Raw genomic sequence first — 22172 nt, 5'->3', positions numbered from 1 at the left:
GAGATGGGTTAGAGCCCATTATAACTGCACCATTGTCTGTCTGTGGCTAATACATCCTGTGCACTTCAACAAACTTTCTACCTTTTAAGAAAATCACTTTTACCAACACTCGAAAGAAATACGAGCATAGATAGATATATACTTTATTTATCCCCTAGGGGAAATTTCATGTAACATGCATGAGAAGATAAATGTGTGCATCAAATCTAAGAGACACAGACACTGAGCTGCATTCAAAATAAATGACATGACAGTGACATTTTGTTCGCAAAATCTGCACATGTTCATGTCTCACAAGGACAACTATTGTAGACATATGGTCATATAAACTTAGTACATACATACGTCTTGGCCTCCAATGCAACAGTATAAACCTTGGAGTCTCCAAGTGCTGCTCATTGTGTGAGCTGTTCGGTTTCTCTCTATAATTTTACAAGCTATTGACCTTACTCTGTAAAGTGCCTTGAGATGATTCATAAAAAATTTAATTAAATTAAATTGAATTGAATTATACATATTATGTATATACAGACACATCTACACCCACTATTCATCAAGGTATTTCATATAGGGCTGCTATGCTGAAGCAGGTTCTCCTCCGTTTAACTTGTAACACCCGTCCAGTTGTAGTTTGTGGTGTTTCAGGTGTGTTAGGTGGGAAATATTTTTACCTATTTCAGTTTTAATAGCAGTATTTCAACAAACATGCTGCCAATACTGTTTTATTATTGGGCCACAACAGCATGAAAATGTGATACGAGCACATGGGTAGTATCAAGTGTGTGTATGTGTTTGCGTCTTGGGCAGCGTCTGTCCTCAGGAATGATACTGTGGAGTCAGTGAATATTCTGCTCCAGGCCTCGGACTACTTTTTATCACTCCCTCTCTCCTCCTCTTTGATCCCCTCTCATCCCTCTTACTACTTTTTGCCCTCGCCTTTCTCATTCTTGCACTTCACATCCTCTGCATATTCACACAGGCCTATCTCTACATCTCTTTGACTGCACCCCCCACCCCCTGTCTCTGTCTGTATTTGTCTCATGTTTAACTCCACAGTTTGACCTCCAACTCCTTTGTAAGATGTCCCACCGGCTGCTTAAGTATTCTGCAAACAGCAGCATGTGTTATTGCTCCCCTTTACTTTGCGAGACAGCAGGAATTTTCCATAGTTCTGGTCTCCCTATAAAACTGCTCAGCCCTGACAGATTGTGTTGATGAATCAGCCCATGTCTGCCTCATATTGAAGTGCTTTTCTCTGCGGCTCCTGACTGCTGTCTACAAGTTGTACAACTCCCTCTTTGTGCATTTATCCTCACAACTGTCCTTTATAAGTGAAATACACTTTGCAAAAATGGAAATTTAACATCTAAAAAAAAAAAACTAGTGGTGTTGCGTCATTTGCTTTTCAGTGGACTGGACTGGATCAAAATTACGTAGCCATGCAGACAGGTTTTGAAGTGGTCGGACCTTTTTGATGCACCTATCTGGCAGCTGCTGGCAGTCTGGTATTCAGAGTGTAGTCAGCCTTTTCTGGAATATGGCAGAGTAAAATTAGATCTGTAATTGGAAATTTCATCGTCTTTCAACCAACTCATATGTACCATGAATCATTTAAGAAGAGAGCTCCAATTGATTCTTGTTTTCCTGAAGCTCTAGAGCAACAGAAGGGTGGCAGCTTTAGCCCTTCTTTGCTTTTTTTTCATGATAAAACATTGGGTGGGCATTAATAGATAAATACATCGGTAGCCAATCGGTGTGCGTGCCGATCATCTGGTGAGCTGCAGTGCATGAAAAAGTCAAGTAATAGCTGTGTCCTATTGTTGACTTATCTAAGTAGCAGTTTGTCATGGTGTTTCATCTCATACCAGTTCAGTACTGGACTATGATGAAGCATTGAGTGATGTCAGTTTGGTGTCTGCCGGCTCCTTAAGATGTAAAATGGTTCCAGTTTTCTCTCTCTGTGCCAGTCGTGCCGATTGTTGTAGTTGGGATTAAAATTTTCTCCAGCACATGGTTCATTAACGCCATGTTTTCATCTCTGTGACTGCTGTAGGCTAGGCAACAGTCAAAACCCAGAATGCAGCTCTCACAGCTCATGTCCCAGTGCGTTTGTCTGGTTTACCATCATTAACGTTTGCATTTCATGCTGTGAATCTTCTTTTTCTTTTTTTTTTAAATAAGATTTTAGGATTAAGAAATACCAATACATAGGGGTTAAAGTGGAGACACAGAAGCAGGAGAGAAACTCCTTCCGGCAGATCATTACACAAAGCGATGGTCCTTTTAACTTCATTGTTGCAGAAGAAGCGATGACCCACTTATCCAGGAACACATAAAAAGCTCTATGTTATAAATTCATGAGGTTATTATAGAGATCAGCTCTACCTGTGATTTGAAAAAAAAAAAAAAAAGAGCACAGGAGCAGAATCGCTTGTTGACTGGTTCTGGTGTGAACAGCCGGGCTACTGCTCGCACAACAGAGTCAGACTGGCATTAAACTTCAAAATATAATAAACAAGCCAGCTCTACATCTGTCTTCAGCACAGCAGACGGCTTATCTACTTGTTTTTATCATATTTATTTATATATCTGGTGTACAGTCTGTTAACTGTCAGAGTACTTGATGGTACAGATATTTTAACAGTTTAACTGATTTTATTAATCGGTCAAATTCCTTTTGTCGGTTAACGGTTAATTACGAACAACCCTAGTCACAGGATAACTTGAGTTGTAAAATGTAAATTTAACAGTTGCACAACATTCATCCAACCACCATTTCCAGCTCTGAGCATATCACTGTGCCCAGTTAGTTCGGCAGCAGAATAACCTCGGTGTCCTTTTATCTTCCTGATTGGCGTTCTGAGAAAAGAACAAGGGCTGCAGCAGATTTTTCTGGGCCTTCATCTGTCAGACGAGGGCAATAACTTCTGTAATCTCAAAACGAACATGTCCATTCCCCAACATCAGTCTGTATAAATTAGACGCCAGTCATGATAATAGAAATCCAATCCTGACTGTGTACTTTGGTCTCTCGCTCTGCTCAGTTGATGCAGTTTGACCTCCAAGCTTTTCTTGTACACATCTCAGTGGTATTCGGCAACATTTCATATTACCGCAGCACAGTTTGAAGGGAGGTTTTGCATATATTAGGCTTCCAGTCTCCTTCATAAATCTGTTTCGGCTCTGACACTGTGTGGCCATCATTTAGCAATCGTCTGTCTCCTGACATCTCACTCTGCCTTATTTGCCTTCAGCCGTCATTTGTTTTTGGTTGTCGGCAGCTGTTTTATGCTTGTTCCTGTCAGCTGTTAGAGGAGAACATTGGATGGACTGCTGAATATTCCAAGAGAACACAAAAAGAAAAAAGAAAAAGGGGGGAGTGTTAAAGTTAACCCTCTCTCTCCATCTCTCTCTCTCTCTCTCTGTCTTTCCAGGTATTTAAGCTGAAGGCGGTCCAGCTAGCCGAGAAGCTGCTCCCTGCCTTTAACACCCCCACAGGGATCCCCTGGGCCATGGTCAACCTTAAGAGGTTAGTGACTCTGCACACTGAAAACCAGTAGACAACCTGAGACAAATACAAATCCAGAGCCTGACTCTGTGCGTGATTTGATTTTTAGAGGAATATATATGAGGAGTGTGTCTGGAACAATTTGTTTTTTCAGTGGTCTGAAAATCAAAATTTTACAGCTGCAGAAACATTGAAATGTCTGAAATACACTTGTTAAAAATGACAGTTTTCATAATACAATTTTATATTCATTTATATATTCATTCAAACCAGCAAAACATTCTTATACTGACTGTGCATCTGCCTCACAAATAGTCATTTGAACTCTTAATTCTTTATCTTACTTTACTACTAGTTTCCACTTTAACTGCTGTGAAATCTCACATTCTCTGGTTTGACAGATTTTTAAAACTGGTCTCAAAGCCACGTTTGACCTGAACACTAGTGAAGAGCTAAACAATATCATCTGAAATCAATATCAATATTAATTGTCACGTTTACCTGGGTTCTTTGTACTACACAATTAAAAAAAAAAAAGTAAAATGGTCTCCGCTTTAGCATTGTCTCGAAAACATGAAATGAAATAATATTGTGAATAGAGTTTAACTTTTGAGTTTTTACTTTTTTAGAGTGTGAAGTGAGATTATTCTAACAAACGCTTTTGTAAAAGTCTGTTGCATTTGAATCGACTGCTTCAGTAACCTCCGTTAACCTCCGTTAACCTCCGTTAAACTCCGTCACTATACTCGGTTGCTGGTAAACAAAATCAGTTCTTCAGAAGCAACAGCATTTACTCTCTGTAGACCGAACACGGAAGGTTAATTAAGTATCTTAAAACTACCAGGTGGGACAAAGCCAACACGAAGAACAGCCCACATATGAAACTGCGACAGGTTGTGAACTGAGGCCTCTAACGATGGACGAGTTGTTGTACTTTCAAGGGGAAAAGCGGCAGCCAACATGCAGAAGTTATTTTACCATTAACATAATCACAATGTCAGTTTTGACAACGTTTCGATTAATTAACCAGCCGTGCAGTTCATTTCTTCATCATTATTGATTCTGATTAAAACCTTGTTAAGTGCTAAAATGTAGTACATTATAAATCCTTCTTATCTGCCTACATGACTCTCTAATGCGCAGACAAACACACACACACACACACACACACACACACCCACACACACACACACACACACACACACACACACACACACACACATACACACAACACACACTGAATGTTTGTCTCATAATATCTGTAAGGATCTTTAATTAACTCTGAAGGTCTGAAAGTAAGTCAGGAGCAGCAGTACACACACACACACACACACACACACACACACAGAGGAGTCATAGCAAAGATGCATTATGATCCAGGTTTCCTTCAAATCCTTTGTTTTATCATTTTATGGAGAAAAGTCAAAGGTATTTAATGTTGTTAAATGTGTTTGAGTGAATAATTGTTGGGGAGGTCTTCGAACTGCCCTGGCACACCTGAAAATATCTGTCTATACGTGTGTGTGTGTGTGTGTGTGTGTGTGTGTGTGTGTGTGTGTGTGTGTGTGTGTGTGTCTGTGTGTGTGTGTGTGTGTGTGTGTGTGTGTGTGAGAGAGAGAGAGAGCAGAGCCTTGAGGGCAATTTTTGGATCCTGTGTAAATGTGTTTCTGCACAAACGTGTGAAAGAAGTGTTAAATCCGACTTTTAGAAACCTGTCGTCACCTGCTAACCTTCTGCTTCTAACAGTGGCTTTCCTGCAGCTACAACAGGAAGTAGCTGCAGTTACTTACCCACCCCCCCACCCCCCCATATTGGTACACCTCCACAGCAGCGACAGCTGTGGCCGGAGACTTCGCGTCCGTCCTTCCCATTCTCGTGAACGTGATATCTCTTTAACACCCGGAGGAAGTCTCTTTAAATAACTCCAGAATATTCATGCTAATAATGACAAAATACACTTAAAGATATTTTATTAAATTCCTTCAAAGTCTTTACCACTTGTATGAGTCTGGACAGACGTGGATGTAAACTGTGGCGTGACTGTGGCGAACCATGAGGCGCTAGTTCTAGTTTTCATTTCTTTGTACCTGTGAAGACACGTACTGGCAGGGTGTTGGATGTGTGCAGTACAAGCAAAAGGCCTCGTTTTCTCAGAGTGATTCAGATTCATTAAGAGAGCGGACACTTTGTGATTTGCCTTAATCTCCCGCCAGACAAACACTCAGCGGAGAAAACGCTCCGACACGTGTTCGCACTCACTCCGAAGCCCCGCAGGAATAATTGTAGACACAGGAATTTAATCTAAACGGAAAACGCAGACACACCTCTGTCTTTTTTCCGCTTGATTGGACAAACAAGGTGCCTCTCACACAAACTCTCTCTCTATACACACACACACACACACACACACACACACACACACACATACAAGTTGCAACCCATTAATGTTACATGCACTCATGTAAAATTGAAGCAGCTCCAGATGCCTCCTGTGTCACATATGTAAATTTAATTTAACACCGCTGCGAACGAGACAAACTCCTGTACAGGTAGTGAACCTGTTGCACCGGCTCCAATCAATCAGACTCCAACTCTGCCGTGTTTCAATAGACTGAAAATATATTATATATTTTCCGGTTCGTTGTTAGTATGATGATGGAAGAAATTCTGACATTTGGAGAGAATTACTTTTGCACTTTAAAGCATATTTCAGCTGCTATCGATCAACTATGACGTGTATATTCTCATTCAAACATTATTAGAATTATTAAGTTTTCTGTACATTAATTACCAGGAAATCACGTCAATGACGACATAACGTCACAATTGTCTTTTGATCTTTTTCCCTAATTTCACATTAGTCTCTATTTTTTGATGCCAGTGGCTCGTATCTGGTAATTTGCCTTTATATTAACTTTTTTATATTCATTCAAAATCATTATGACCAAGTGAATTGTTAGTCAAAAATCATTATTCAAACTGAGGCATTCAATTTATTCTTTGCCTGAAGTTCCAGTTAATGAAGCTTTTTAGAAACAGGGTCTTGAAAGCCACAAATCTCAGCACCGGACAAACTGTGTTTTGAGTCATTAGGAGTCAAAGGCAGATACTTAATGGTCGTTTTCTTCTGTGGCTCAGTTAAAATCTTTATTATTCCTTTTCCACTGGTTGTAGAGGATTTTAACCCTTGTGTGTTTCTTTGTCCAACTCTTTTTTCTGTCCTTCTACGTCGTCTGTCTTCACCATCTCCTCACGTCCCCGCGCTCCTCCACCTCTCCAGTGGTGTTGGTCGTAACTGGGGTTGGGCGTCAGCAGGCAGCAGCATCCTGGCGGAGTTCGGGACCCTTCATATGGAGTTTGTTCACCTCACCTACCTGACAGGAAACCCCGCCTACTACCAGAAGGTAAGTATACGTGTGTGTGTGTGTGTGTTTTCTCTGCTTAGTTATATCACTGTTTATCACTGTACCTGTATTTCAGTCAAATACACAATAAAAAAAGGTAAAGCTTCATGCCAGGATTCATTTCTGTGGGTGACACTTACTTAAATTGCACTTTGAACACAGACCGGTTAAAAAACATCCGTCCCTCCAAACAAATTATGAGCAGTCAATTATCAGACAGGCCCAGAGAATGGTTCCTGATTCAGCTCACATTCTCCACCCAGAGCTCATTCCTGCCTGCGTCCATTAAGCTTCTCTACACTAACATGTAAGGCAGATGTTGGTGTGTGAGGGTGGTGCAATATGTCGCCATTGTTTGTAGGTGTGTACATGTATGTGTTTTTTTTACTATATGATATATCATCTTCTGTGGAAGTGTCCAGAACAAATCTCTCTACAGTGATACTGAAGTATTATTTTATCTAATAAGAGAAAAAGATAAGTGATGCTGTATATTAACAGATCAAAACACAGTTAAATAAATAATTAAATCAATCAAGCATGACACTTTACAAATTAAAACTATGGCAGAAACATGTCTGTTGTTACAGATTAGTTATAATTTCGCCTCCTCCAAGAACTGCGTGTTGTCTACTTACATTGAACCTTCTTGTCTGTGGTGATGATCACAGGTGATGCACATCCGGAAGCTGCTGGCCAAAATGGACCGACCCAACGGGCTCTACCCAAACTACCTGAACCCCCGCACGGGCCGCTGGGGCCAACGTGAGTACACCTTTTCAGTTTAGATTCGAAGGCGTGGAGAACAGCAGCTTACATCAAAACAACAGTCACTGTGGCATTAAATCACTGCTTCACATTAGAGTGTTAATACAAGTGCTGCGTCTAATGCATAAAACCTGTACGTTATATTAATCATATGCTTGTGTCTGGTTGTAAGTTAAATGAAAACGTAGTTTAAATATCTCAGTTGGTGAAAGTATCATGGAGTTCGGTGCTGAACTCGGTTATTTTAGGTCACGTTAAGACATTTCAGGTGTTGTGGAGATGCTTTTTATGTTTTCAACGTTTAATTTGAGAAGACGCTTGTTTTCCTGCGTCACAAAAGTGTCAAGATATTCTTGTGAGCTCCGCTGATCAAGTGCTCAGAAGTGCTCTGAAGAGAGACCGGAGGAATTAACACTAAGTGAAGGGAAAGGAGGGAAGCACTGTAGAATGGATCTTCTCTAAATGAGAACAAATTGAAGTAAGTGGCAAAAGACGGATGGGAGGGAACACGGTATTCCCACTATATTGATTACGTTTTGGCGGCCCGCTCTCTGGGAAATTAACACCTCGCTGAGTGAAGTTGCAGCGACACACTACTGTTGCTCTGAAATCTGTCATTTCTGGTTAAAGCAAGTTTAGACAAATAGTATAAAATGACTCCTGTTGATGAATTGATATCAAAAATTAGAAAAGATTTGGACAGTGTCACCGTTTCACTGGATGTTTATCGATCGATTCACTGAATCGGACATTTCCTATTGGTCCCAGCGGGTGCTGCCACAGCCAATCAGGAGTGTCTGATTCAGATGTTTGGCTGTTAGTTAGTTTATTGCAGTGACAGAAGTGACCAGTCAGCAGAGGGTTTGAACCACTGCGTAAAAATAATGAGCAAAACTCATGAACAGTTAGAGTTTGAAATGTTAAACCACAGCCAGAGCAATCCAAACAAATGTGTTGGTCTTTTATCTGTAAAGAAAGGAAAGCTTCTTTGTAGCACTTGGTGAAACCTTTAAAACAGAAAAGTGTTAATGTTGGCGTCAGAGGGTTAATACAATAAGATCTGAAAACAGTAGGCGGTGGTCTCTTTATGTGGCTGGTAAAGTAAACTAAGTTTCCAAATGTTTGCTCAACTGCCAGCGCGGTGTCGGCCCGCCCGTCTTGTTTATTCAGACTATTGAACATTTTCTTTCAGACGTGCTCTCTGGATGTTTCTCCCTCTAACATTACTTGGGAATATTTCGAGTTATCATCCGAGCGTTCGCAGGGGAACATTAAATATTCCTTTTTGTTTACTTTTCAACATTTCAGTGGGGAGAGTTTTGAACCTGAGGAGGCGTTTAACAGAGACTCAGATGCTGGATGACAGATATGTAGAGGGTCGTGGTTTGTTATCTTAACATTCCAACAGAATATTAAAACACTCATGATATTAAAATATTCCCTTTTTTTGCGCGCTCTTGCCTTAGAAGTGTTTTTTTTTTTAAACTGAACCCATCGATCAGATATGTCTGTCTGCTCAGCGTCAGCTGCTTAGTTCAGTGAAAGGAAATGAAAAGATGAAATCTGTTTAAAATTGAATTCACTTTGTTGTTTTTATTTGTCCAGAGAAGCGAGTTGCTTTGGTGAGAGAGTGCCACATTAAGTCTGTTCAATTTCACCACAACGCTCCCAAGTGAGAAACACACATAGACTATGCACAGACGGGAAAATAAAGCAGAAGATGGGACCAATCCTAAAGCAAAAAAAACAATCATTTTTAGTAACTACTGTGGTTCAGCAAGATGAAATCTCTTGTTTTATTTGTCTTACTTGTCGACAAAACAAATGGAGAGCGCCCATGGATGGATGGATAAATGGAGACGCTCATTAATGGATGGATCGGTGGCTCTGACAGTCAGACGGATGATACTTGTAGGTGCACAGACTTTGGGCCAAGACGCAAAAAATAAAAATAAATGGATGGAAGATGGAGGGAGGGCAGATTGATTTATGAACTGATGAGTACATTAACAGATGGATAGTTAGCCGGCGAGCTGCATGGCCGCGCAGGTGATGACGGATTCGTTTTGAGTTTGTTTCTCCGTGTGTGTGAGAGTCAGGAAGTGAGTCTTTCACTGTGTGTGTAGTTTACAGCTTATAAAAATATACTTTGTGTTTGTAAGTGTCAGTGTGAGTCATTGCGTTTCTTTCTGAGCACTTGAACACATCTGTTGATCTACTTGTATGTTTATTATGTTGTTGGGTTTGGAGACATTTTTCAGCTGCCTTTAAAGGGGAACCATCACGCTTTTCCTTATTTTCTGTGAAATACAATATACAGTATCATGTGACAGTGTCGGATGTAATACTGTGCGGATGGATTTGAAAAGTTGCCATTTCCAATCAGTTATGTTCTGTTACTTGGCTGCTACTAAATTTAACAGTCTGCTTTCAGAATGTGGGATAATATCACCTGATTCAGTCAGAGGCTGTAGAACAGGCAGTTTGAGAAAAATGTTGTCTTTCTTTTTTGTTAACTGTGGATCATGCAAAGCTGCTGTAGTGGAGTCCCAAAATAAAGCTACAGAGCTGGAAATGAACATATTAACTCCCCTTTAACCAGCTGTCGATTACAGCACAGCAGCACTGGTTTAATTAAAGTTCATAGCTTCTCCAAAACCAACCTGAGCTGCTGAAGTGCCCCCCCCCCGAGCTCTGCATGAAGGGGCTGCATGATGCAGTTCGGAGGGGGAAGGAGCTGAACATGATAAATGTGAAGCTTCAAGGGCCTCGGAGCAAAAATGCCCTTGAATGTTGATAAGTTCTTGCAAAATAACAAATGACGAGTCGAAGGTTCGCCAGATGATTAGTAAACCTTTTCTTCCTCATTTCGCCACATTTCCATTTATTCATTGAGCTGTGAATTAATCATGTCCAGTCATGCGACTACTGTACCTTTGTTCACTGTAGATTACATGTTGGGGCCAATAGCAGGACCGATCTAAGCAGTGCATTCTGGGAAAGAAAAGTTGAGCTGCTGTTGATCGTTAAGTCGCCTGTGGCTCTTATCACCAGCAGAAGAACATGCAGATCCCCCTCCCCCTCCCACGGCAGCAGCTGATTGGCATTTAATAGCCGGCGGCGCTTGGAGATGCGCTATTAACTTCTGTGGTGCACTACTGACTGGAGCATGTCATAACCCTATATGGCCTGCTAATGCCTCCCCTTTTCTAACAACCCCATACAGCGTTGGTTAAGTACCATTAGTGATTTAAGACGTCTGCTCCTTTACGGACACTTGGGGAGGAGCCGCTGGGCTGTTAGGTTTGCTGTCCACTCGGGAAGTGGAAACTAGTTAGACGTTACTTTTTGTTCATTTTATTTCATCATCAGCAGACAGATCGAGCGCACAGCGGGAGTGTTGTGTTCAACCATTCAAACAAATCAATCATAATCAAACGAACGCATGGACATCTACCTTTTATACTATATGGGAACTTTAAAACAAACATGAAGGATATTGAGACTGATTTCTCAACAAAAGTGAAGTTAGATTTCAGTTTGACTTCAGTGTTGTGTATGTAAATGTTCACAGTTCGGATTAGATCTGGTTAGACGCAGGACTAGACAGACAGACATCACTGTATCATCTGCGTTATTGAACATTTTAATCAACAATATACACATAATAAATAATAGATAATAATAAAGCCACAACACAGATCCCAGATCCTCTACAGTAGCTGCTGACGGTGTTGACATGGTAATGAAAGCAGAAAATGAGTGTGTGTTTGTGTGTGTGTGTGTGTGTGTGTGTGTGAGCGTGTGTGAGTGTGTGAATTATGAACGTCTGAATTGTGAGTAGCTGGAAATTTTCAATGACAAATGCAGTATATGTGATTATGTGCCTGTGTTGGAGGCGGTGTGTGAACCGTTTGAAAGGGTTGCAGAATGTGTCGAGCGTGTGCAAATATACTGTATCATGGTGTATGAATCCGTGTGTGTGTGTGTGTGTGTGTCTGTCTGTGTTCCCTCTTGCAGTGTGTAGGTGTGTGTCGACAGTAGTTAAGCCAGACTAATGAGGAATGAGGCTGAGCTCCTCTGTCTTAATGAGATCCTGCTGTGACTGACAACCTTGTTACCACACACTCCTGTTTTACTATAATACTGTGCTATCTACACACACACACACACACACACACACACACACCTCCCACACCCTTTATTTCTTCCCCTCTGTCTCCCAACAGCAGCCATTGAAACACAAACACACAAAGAACATATAGAAAAGACCTCAGACTCCGCTGTAATAAAAGTTTAAGTGTTTGCTTCTGTTGCCTGTGGCTGTCTTTTTGTAGCCTGATAATCGCATTATTTCCCCATGTTTTTGCGTGTAATGGTGTAAAGACTAAAATATTTACAATCAATCCACTAAAGAGCGCGAACGATTTGCACGGCAACCGCTAACCACCTGCTGCAATGTGATCAAACATTGTCTGCGTCAAAGTACCTCCACTAAAAAGTGTTTATTTCTGCCTCTGACAGGTACAGAGTTTTATTATATGTGTCAGACAACGGTATGGATAGGATGGATCGGATTCCTGCAGAGCTAGACCTGTCTGTTAAGGAGGTCTAGCTCTTCCATCACTGAAAGTCAGACAGTAACACAAACAAACTAACCGAGGCAGCGGATGGACAGAAATTCATACGAGGTAAAATTGCTGTTTTTGTCAATGGAGTCTGGTGGCTTGATGCTTCTGGTGAAAAACAAAAAGGATCTTATTCTTTCATGAAAAAGTCTTATCTGTGTAGGAATCGGGAGGCGCTGTTATTTTGTCAATTGTTTTGGAGTTAACTAAAACTGTGAGTCAACGCGCACTTGTTGCCAGTTTTGATGCAGCTTTTCTGTTGACGTTTTTCTGGCTCTGGCACAGGAAAATGATGTCCTTATTCTTAATCCTGTCTACAAAGCTTTAGTTGGCTCGGTTGTTTTTTCCAACAGGGAATTCAACCGTCAACAAACACAACACCAGGCTTCTGATTTACTGAAGAATCTCAAGCTTCTTTGTGCATTTTAGCTGTTTTGTTTTTTCTATAAGTTGAATCAGTCATTAATTACAGTGGATTATATTCTAGCCCTGGCCACATGGGCTATTAATTAAAATACAGACTTTACCTTATGTACCACCCTATAGAATTACTACTAGCGTGATGCATGACCTTAATATGATCCAGAAAATGGAAGTTAAAACATGCTTGACCTTCGCTGTTGTGCTCTTGACGCGGTTGCGTTCTGCATAGAAATGAATTATACTGTCACACTCGATAACATATAGATGTTTTTAGCATTAACTCAGCAGCCTGTGCCCTTGACCTGCGCTTAAAACCGCAGCGTGTTTGAAGCTCTGTGAAATCGTCTTGCTTGTGTACGTGCGTGTTTGTTTCTGCGGATTGACAGGCGCTCCCTGCGTGACCTGGATCCTTTCACTGGCAGGAAAATGATGGAGGAGAGGAGTCGGGGGAGTGCGTGTGGGCGGATACTAAGTTGAAACATTGTGGGAGGTGATTGAGAAACTGAGAGAGGAAGCGATGGGCAAAGAGAAAAAATACAAAAAAGATGTAACGGAACTTGAATGAGCACTTCCTACTTCACTTTGTTATCTGCGTCTCGCCTTGTTATTTCCCTCGTTACATTCAAACACTCTCTGGTGTTGAAGGGCAGTCGGAGCTGTGAGTGGTATGTTTTCTTTCTTCTGGTCTGATGTTGTGTTTTCCACTTTCTTTGATTTCACTCTTACTTACACGTGTTTTGTTCACCCTTCTTCACACCGAGGTCCACATTTGAATCAAGTGGTTTGCTTTCATGTGCCTTTTGCTTCACATGTGTTTTCTCATATTCTTTCATTGAAAATCTAAAATTTTGGTCAGGTAGTCAAAGGAGAACGGCAAACATAAAAGAGAGAGGGAGAGATCAGCAAAGCCAAGATTATTCAGAGTCTCAAATATTGACAAGAGTCTGGTTATTTAGAGGCTTAAATGTAAAAATACTTCATATAAAATCTTGTTGACCATGTGACAGCGAGCAGCACGATCGTTGGAAAATGTCATGTCAGCCGTCACTTATTTCTCAAGTACCTGAGTTTAAGTGAATATGTATAAGTTAAAACAAATTAATTTAAACAAACCACTTATTTTGTGATTTTGTCACACTGCGGTGGTTGTGCCGATGGACGATGATGTCGACGCTCATCAGAGCGATCGACTTTCCTTTGCAAATGTCAAGACGATATTTGGATTGTTTTCCCATCCATGTATTAACTTATTATTATCATTATTTGTAGTATTAAAGTAATGTTTAATTTAACTTGCCCTGCCACGGGTTCACATATATAACACACACACACACACACACACACACTCCTACCTGCTGATTGTCACTGACACCATACTAATGCATTATTCTGTGTAAGAAGTTCCTCCACAGAATAATTAGTAGTGTAGTGACAGTGACATTTGGATTGGAAGTCGATAGCCTTCTGTTCCTTAAAGAAGAGACGGCCATCGACTTCCAATCCACATCCACAGAGAGAGAGGTCTGTGTCTCTGTCTCCTCCAAACCGATGTCCTTCTCTCTCTCCCGGGTAAAAAAGAGCCTTCACAACCAGAAGAGGGCTGGTGACCGGCCAGAGGCTGGAAGAACAGAAAGACTAGAGATGTGTGCAAAACATACTGTAGCAGCATTCATCAAGGTCTGGTGGTTATTTCCCACCCAGGATAGAAGAGTGTGAGCAGGGGAGTTTTTTGAAATAACACGCTACACTGCAGAAAACATTGTGTTTCGTACACATGCATCATTAACTGCCAAATAAAACAGACGGAGACAGTTTTTGTTATTGTCAGTGCTGCTGATATTATAACACATGTGAAAAGTACAGTATCTAATGCAGCGAAGTACTTTGACTCCAAAAAAAAAAACTTTAATTAGCAGCCACACAGATGAGCTATTGCAACCTTAATTGTCAGAGTGTGAATTATATCAGTGGCAATCAGCTTTTTGTCCAGGGTGAAAGGGAACTCAGAACAGGGCACGTGCTTCAGTGAACAGAAAGATGTCAAATAAATGTAGTGGCGTATAAAGAACAATATTTCTCTCTGAAATGTAGTGGAGTGGAAGTGTGAAGTAGCTTAAAATGGAAATACTCAAGTAAAGTACAAGTATCTCAAAATTGTACTTAAGGACAGTACTTAGAGTAAATGTACATAATTACTTTCCACCACTGCTGATACAATTACAGAGACAAAATGTAAAAGACTGACTAAACCACCACAGCCACACAAACGACTATTAACATGAAATAATAAACTGTATATTGATGTCAAAACGTCTACAACAACTAATCCTCCATTGTTTCACTGCTCATGACTGAGGACCAGTGTTATAGCTAGCTAACATTAGTGAGCTAACTGTAACTTAAAGTAAAGTTAGAAACTAGCTAACATTCGTGAGCTAACTGTAACTTAAGGTAAAGTTAGAAACTAGCTAACATTAGTGAGCTAACTGTAACTTAAAGTAAAGTTAGAAACGAGTTCTACTTTTCTAGCTGTGCAACACTACATGATTTTATTGAAATAAAGTTTTATTCAAACAGTTTCAAAGTTATTTCAGCTCCTTTAAGTTAAGATCAGATAAAACTGCAAAATGCCAGTAACAAATTTATCAATTGACTTTATTTCCAAATACGAATCAACGAGAATCCATTTCTGGATGTGCTTATTTTAAAGTAGTTTCACATGCATTAACGCTCCGTCATTAGCTGTAATTTTCTGTGTCCATACACGAACTCGCTCACCCTCATGTACATTCACAACCCATGGATACGTACACCATCACACTCTGCCCTCGGCAATGTCTCCAAGGTTGTTTGTGAGGTTCGCGTGCTCTCTGTGACAAAAGATGAATAATTCATCGCTTCCATTGCTTCTTCATCTGTCTCGTTCCCTGTCTTTGCGTATCCCTCCATTTACCTACGGGCATGTTATCCACATACAGAGAAGAATCTGCTCAGATGAGACACAAAGCATCTGCTCAGATACTGAATATGATTACACACACAGCTGAAGAGATAGTTATACGCAGAGGACGAGGAAAAATCCCAGTTTCACGCAGTGAAGTCAGAGCTAAAAAAAAACCTCTTTTCATCCAAGATTGCTTCCCCAACCTTCGAGATCATAATTAAAAGACTGAAATTTTCCCCCTAAAACTGGGGAATTTCACCACCCATCTACTAATCTGTTGACTTCAAAGTAACTCTGCGGTCGCTTTTCCATTTTGTCTTTTCTGTGTGGAAATGAAAATGTAATGTGACTGTCATCATTTTGACCATAAACTGTTTCCATTAGTGGTTTTAATGAAGACATTTACAGTTGAAACATCATGCAAAGGAACACCACACACCAAGCAGGACAACAAAAAGTTTCCCTTCACACCATAACTATAATAATAATAATAATAATAAATGTTATTTGTGTAGCACCTTTCATACAAGAAATGCCGAGCAGTATGCAACAACATGCTTCAAGTTCATCACATGAAAATACATAAAATGAACATAAAAACATGTTAAAAGCTTTAATGTAAAATGAGATGGAATAATAGCATAGAAAAAGTATTTTAACAATTAAAATACGTTAAAAATGGATTACATAGAACACATATGCTTATAACAGCATTTAAAAGAAGTGCTGAGCTAGTTAAAGTCTAAGGTGAAGAGGTATGTTTCAAGCTTTCCTTTAAAAATACTTAACAATCAATAACAAGTTCATCACTTTTCATTCACTAAACCAAATTAACAGAAGAAATTTCAGTCATTTTCAACAGAGTTGAACATTTCCTTGTCTTATCTTCTACTTTGATGTGATGATGGCAACTCTGCATAAATGTCTTTTCTTAGCTAATATTGGAAACAATATTTTATAGGTCAGTGAAATCTCCCCTGAAATAGAGCCATTAAAAATGAGATCAACGCCCTCTGGAGAGAAGAGTTTATTCTCACAGTGACTGCTGGCTAGTGTCCCATCTTCGCTACGTGGTGTCCTGCAAATTGGGACAGCCATGAAAGCTGTGTAAACCTCCAAGAGGACGATTGGGGACGTTGAAATGTGAGCACATCAGGGAAAGGGTAAACAAAACGGGAAATGAGAGGAAACACGCCGCCAATATAATGTGGGTGTAGAGAGAGAAAAAGAATCAAACCACCCAGGGCTTGGATAGATGCTTTTCATGCCATATGTTGCGTTCTGCCAAGGACTTTGAGGCAAAGTCGAAAAATGAATAATTCACTTTGGCTTTCTCATTTGTCTGTGTCTCACTGTTTTTCCTTTTTTTTTTGCTGCTCTGTCACGTTCTCTGCCTTTGTGTCCCTTCACCCTGCTGTTTTTAACTCCTCTCTCTCCCTCCCTCCCTCCCTCCCTCCCTCTCTCTCTCTCTCTCTCTCTGCAGATCACACCTCTGTCGGAGGACTCGGGGACAGTTTTTACGAGTACCTGCTGAAGGCGTGGCTCATGTCTGACAAGACCGATACAGAAGCCCGCAAGACGTACGACGACGCCATCGAGGTAACGTCCGCTCAGAGATTAGTCTGCATCTGTGTTGTGCAGTAGCTGACCAGTTACCAAAGAGACGTGCATCATCTGAGGAAAGCAAGACAAGATTAGAGAGTCCTTTATTAGTCCCACAGTGGGGAAACTTACAGTTAAGAGTAGCAAATTTGACAGTACAAATGACAATATTAAATAATGAAAAAAAATATATTAATAATAGATAATAACATATTATGTACAAATAGATTATAAAATATATCAAACATAGCAGACAAAAAAACAAAACTTTAATAGTTGTCATTTATTCCTGCGCTGTGTAAAAACACGACTGTTACAGAGAGAGAAACCATCACAGTAAAGACAAAGTCAGATTTCACTTCACTTCCTGGTAAATCACCTGACGCACACAGGAAGAATAAAAATGTCCTTCAGGAATAATCCCACGTACATGCATGTCTTTCTATCTACAGCATGTGATTTCACTCTCAGTGTAAAGTTTGTCGCTTTTGTTTTCATATTTTTATTAAAAGAAGTGGCTTTATAATATGTACAGCATACAAAGCCTTCCAACCTTAGACCCTCCATTCTGCTCCTTTGTTTAACTTTAATCCCAGTTCAAAAAGTAACGGCTCTGATTGTAATTGTCACCAGTTTCCCTTTTTTTTTTTTAATAACCAACATTAATTTCAGAACATTAACCTCCCTCGCTGCTGACAGTTTTCAGTGCCCATCTTTGCAAAAGAGGGAAAGTCAGAGCAGATTTGTCAGGAAGCAGATGTTAGCGGTCTGTAGCTGATGAAGATGTCTGTCAATCAGTCAGAGAGGGAGAGGAACAGATGCTGGAGCAGAGGGTGAGGGATGAGGCTGGATTTTAAATTCCTCTCTCACCACTTTGTTCTGTTTTATTATGTCTGACCCTCCCTGACCCACACACACACACACACACACACACACACACACACACACACACACACACACACACACAAGTAATCTCAATGTCAATGCCCCATTCACACGACTTAACCCTGTTAATACATTCACTCACACGCACATACTCTTAATATTCCATTCATAACCTCCATCCTCTCTCCTGCTTTAATAAATGCTGTCATTCGCCCTTTTCTGGGCTTATATCCTCACATGTCCATGTTCCTCCCCAAACACATACATCTCATGCACCTGAATCTTTTCAATCATCACCTGCATACAAATACACACACACTTACTATTCCATATGCAACATCTGTCCACATTCTCTCTGAAAACACGCTGCTTCTCTCCACTTCACACAAATGTCTCCTACATCTTCCTTTATTGTTTTACCACAATCACACTCACACTCCCTCCCTTCAGGCCATCGAGCGCCACCTGATCCGCAAATCCAACGGCGGCCTGACATTCATCGGTGAGTGGAAGAACGGACACCTGGAGAGGAAGATGGGTCACCTGGCCTGCTTCGCCGGCGGCATGTTCGCGTTGGGCGCCGATGGCTCGCCCGACGACAAGGCCGGACACTACCTGCAGCTGGGAGCCGAGATCGCGCACACCTGCCACGAGTCCTACGACAGGACGGGTGAGACGCACTAACACATGTACATGTGACTGAGTGTGAATGAAACTAGTGTGATAGCACAGGAAAAGTTGGTGTTTATTTTCTTAAGAAAAAAAAACCTCATGCATCTGAAATAGGAATTATAGTTTTATTAGAGACTCTCAGATCAGTTGGTCATGTTTGTTTTTTTTGGCAGGTGTTATATTTTCATTTGCCGGAAGCGTAAATATCAATTCAACAGAGACCTTTAAAAAAACCTGCTCGGGATGTTTCCTGATGAGCATCAATACTTGTCAGCAAAGAAACGCCAGAGTGTGACCTTGCATTACGACTGTAGGTGTGAGTGTGCGCGCGTGAGTGTGTGTGTAGTCTGAAATTGTGAGGTCGCTCTGAGAAAAAGAAGAGGTTGCCGTGGCAACAAATGAAGATGGCGAGAGGGAGGGAGAGAGGGAGAACTTTTGTGGCGAGGTTGCAGAGAGTTTGATGGCAGCGGTCAGGCTGTCGAAAGTTGGCCTGTTACTTCTTAATGAGCAGTCACTCATGGAAGCCCTCGAGTGTGTGTGTGTGTGTGTGTGTGTGTGTGTGTGTGTGTGTGTGTTTTACTCCTCTCAGAAAGATAATTCTGTCATCGCCTTTTCAGCTCCTCTGTAATTTTCCACACATGCCGATCACACTTAATTGTCAGAGAGAACTGGTTATAAAAACATGAAAAACCAGTAAAATCAGTGGGGATGGAGTTTTTATTACTTTAACACACACACACACACACACACACACACACGCACACTAATTCATATCAACTCAAGCGTTAAGACAAACGTTAAGGAGCAAAGGATCATTTTTATCTCCTAACTCTAGTTTCCTCTCTTCACCATCCCTCATTCCCCGGTTACCCTTCCTCCTCCTCATCACTTCTCCTCTTCTTCCTTCTCTCTCCTCTCCCATCTTTCCACGTCACCTCTTCTCCCTCCCTTCTGCTCTGTCCATTCTTCCCTCAAGTGCTGAAGCTCGGCCCGGAGGCCTTTAAGTTCGACAGCGGCCTGGAGGCGGTGGCCGTGCGGCAGAATGAGAAGTACTACATCCTGCGGCCGGAGGTCATCGAGACCTACTGGTACATGTGGAGGTTCACCCACGATCCCAAATACCGGCAGTGGGGCTGGGAGGCAGCGCAGGTAAAGAGCGTACATTTATACACACTATATAACAGCTTAGTCATGGTTTACGCCCATTTTAACATCAGTAGATAAATTATTTAATCAGCTTTGAGTTTAATGGCTCTAAGCACTTTTTTACTGACCTCTCCTTTGTACAGTGGTAAGACATTTGTTGAACTAGCCTTGCAGCACAAAACCATTCTCCCAAACTGAAAGGAGCTGAGGATTTGGGAGGAGCTGGCATTGTTAAATGGAGGACAGCTGGGAGACGGGGAGAGTCTGATGACTCCATGAATCATCAGCTCTTGCCCCAGTGTCTCGCACATGGAAACAAACTGCGGACAAGAGGAGGGAGAGGGGTAACAAATACCAACATCCAGTCGGGTTTATGAGAAATAAATACAGTAATCTAATAATGTTAAGAAATCAACCTGACACTGAGTTAGAGATTGATTAAGGTGATTAAAGTGACGTCAGCGGGCGACTTCTCCCTGCGGTTTGTTCGGTGGCTCGTTGAACAAGCGAAGGTGGAGACGTTTGTTTATGTTTGCAAGCTGGATGAGAAGGAGACGTGAGCAGGAAAGCAAGAGCGGGTTGTCGTTCAAAGTGAGTGTAGCAGAGTCCCGTCTGTCCGTGACACGACGCCGATGTCACTGCGTCATGAGGATTCGATCGATGGAAGCCACGTACACGGCTTCGGGAATGGTGTTTACATTAGCTGTAGAAGACTATTGTTGGGGGGCGTGAAACCAACAAATGTAGCGTGAACATTTGTACCATTTGATTTCTGACTTTTTATTCTCAAAATAAAGACGGAGATCGAATGATTTAGAGAGGACAAAAAAACGCAGTTTAACTGCTGTTGACAGATCACTGGACACAGACTTTGTCCGGCTCCACTTGTGCGCCTGCACGCCGCCGACAGTCCTAACCCGCGCTTCGCTTTGCATCATGAGATGATGCATTTAAAGCACCGTTATGTGACCGTAGAATGAATGAAAGAATCTCAGCAGGTGGCACCGATGGCAGGTTCATACTTTCAAACTTTCTCTTCAGTAATTCTGACTGTAGATGAATAAGATAATAAAAAACACATATCCTTTTACAAGTTTCACTCTGAGAATGACCTTTTCTTTACTTCATTTGGCTCCTGAATATATTTTTATTTCATAATTCATTATCAGATTTTTGTCCATTGGAAAAAAACATTGAGCTGAGCTTCTTTTACTGCAGCTGGAACAACTTAATGTCAACTATTGAGTCAGGCGGTCAGTCTGTGTGTTATTATGAGTCTTGATTTGTTTTTCTGCTAAATGTCACCAGCAGAAATAACATAGCGGCAGGCAGCTGTTGTGAAACCAGAGTAAGCAGCCGTACAGCAAAGTGAAGGTCTGTGTAACGTCCACGCTGTGTCCGCGTCGCACGGGATGAGAGGTTGTGACCTCACAGTAAAGCACATGTACATTTGTGTCCATAATTATCACATGGTCAGTGGCTGCTGGTGCAAGTAGCCTGAATGTATAGAACCACTTTTGTAGTGTGTGTGTGTGTGTGTGTGTGTGTGTGTGTGTGTGTGTGTGTGTGTGTGTGTGTGTGTGTGTGTGTGTGTGTGTGTGTGTGTGTGTGTGTGTGTGTGTGAGAGAGAGAGAAGCCCATACCTGTAGGTGGATGTGAGGACTCTCGAGTCTTTCAGGTGTTATTGGTTATTTATTCCTTTTGTGTTTTAATATGAAAAGCTTTATGAAAGTAGAAGAGGAATGAAAGCCCTCTCTATCCTCCTCCCTCCCCTACTCCACTTCCTCTGACAGAGGATTAAAGAGCTCGTCTTCTCTACGCCAGTCGACGTGTCTTCTCTGTCTAGATCTCAGCCGACCTGCTCATCATCTAATTTCTTTTTTCCTTCGCATTCTTTTCATACTCTCCTCTTTTTTCTTTTTCCTGCCAATCTTCCTGTCACCTTTCTTTTCCTCCATGTTTAAGCAGTGAAACTACTTCTCTTTGTTTTTCTAAGTGGGAGTTAAGTGCATACACACTTTTGAGCCAAGTAAATACACTGGCAAGTGTGTTTGTGGTGTGTGATTGTACTGAGTGTGAGTGACACTAAAAAGAGCCAGTGCTGACGGGCTCATCCGTGCCTCTCCTGAATTATTTAATATTGCATATATACATACATACTAATGCATATGACAGACCCTACACTCTGCAAC

The 22172-nt window shown here is 41.2% G+C and overlaps 1 protein-coding gene across 2 annotated transcripts in view; it reads left to right on the top strand.

Moving 5' to 3' along the window:
* man1a2 (mannosidase, alpha, class 1A, member 2) overlaps nt 1-22172 on the top strand; it is a 129425-nt gene that overhangs the window by 98244 nt on the left and 9009 nt on the right. For both annotated transcript variants that reach the window (XM_056388563.1, XM_056388564.1), the window contains exons 7-12: nt 3435-3529; nt 6789-6912; nt 7584-7677; nt 17159-17274; nt 18613-18832; nt 19811-19983. In XM_056388563.1, the coding sequence (XP_056244538.1) occupies nt 3435-3529; nt 6789-6912; nt 7584-7677; nt 17159-17274; nt 18613-18832; nt 19811-19983 (822 nt within the window). The remainder of the gene's footprint in view (nt 1-3434; nt 3530-6788; nt 6913-7583; nt 7678-17158; nt 17275-18612; nt 18833-19810; nt 19984-22172) is intronic.

This window comes from Seriola aureovittata, chromosome 11 (genome assembly GCF_021018895.1).
Source record: "Seriola aureovittata isolate HTS-2021-v1 ecotype China chromosome 11, ASM2101889v1, whole genome shotgun sequence".
NCBI classification, from domain to species: Eukaryota; Metazoa; Chordata; class Actinopteri; order Carangiformes; family Carangidae; genus Seriola; species Seriola aureovittata.
This window is presented reverse-complemented; position numbering and strand designations above follow the sequence as displayed.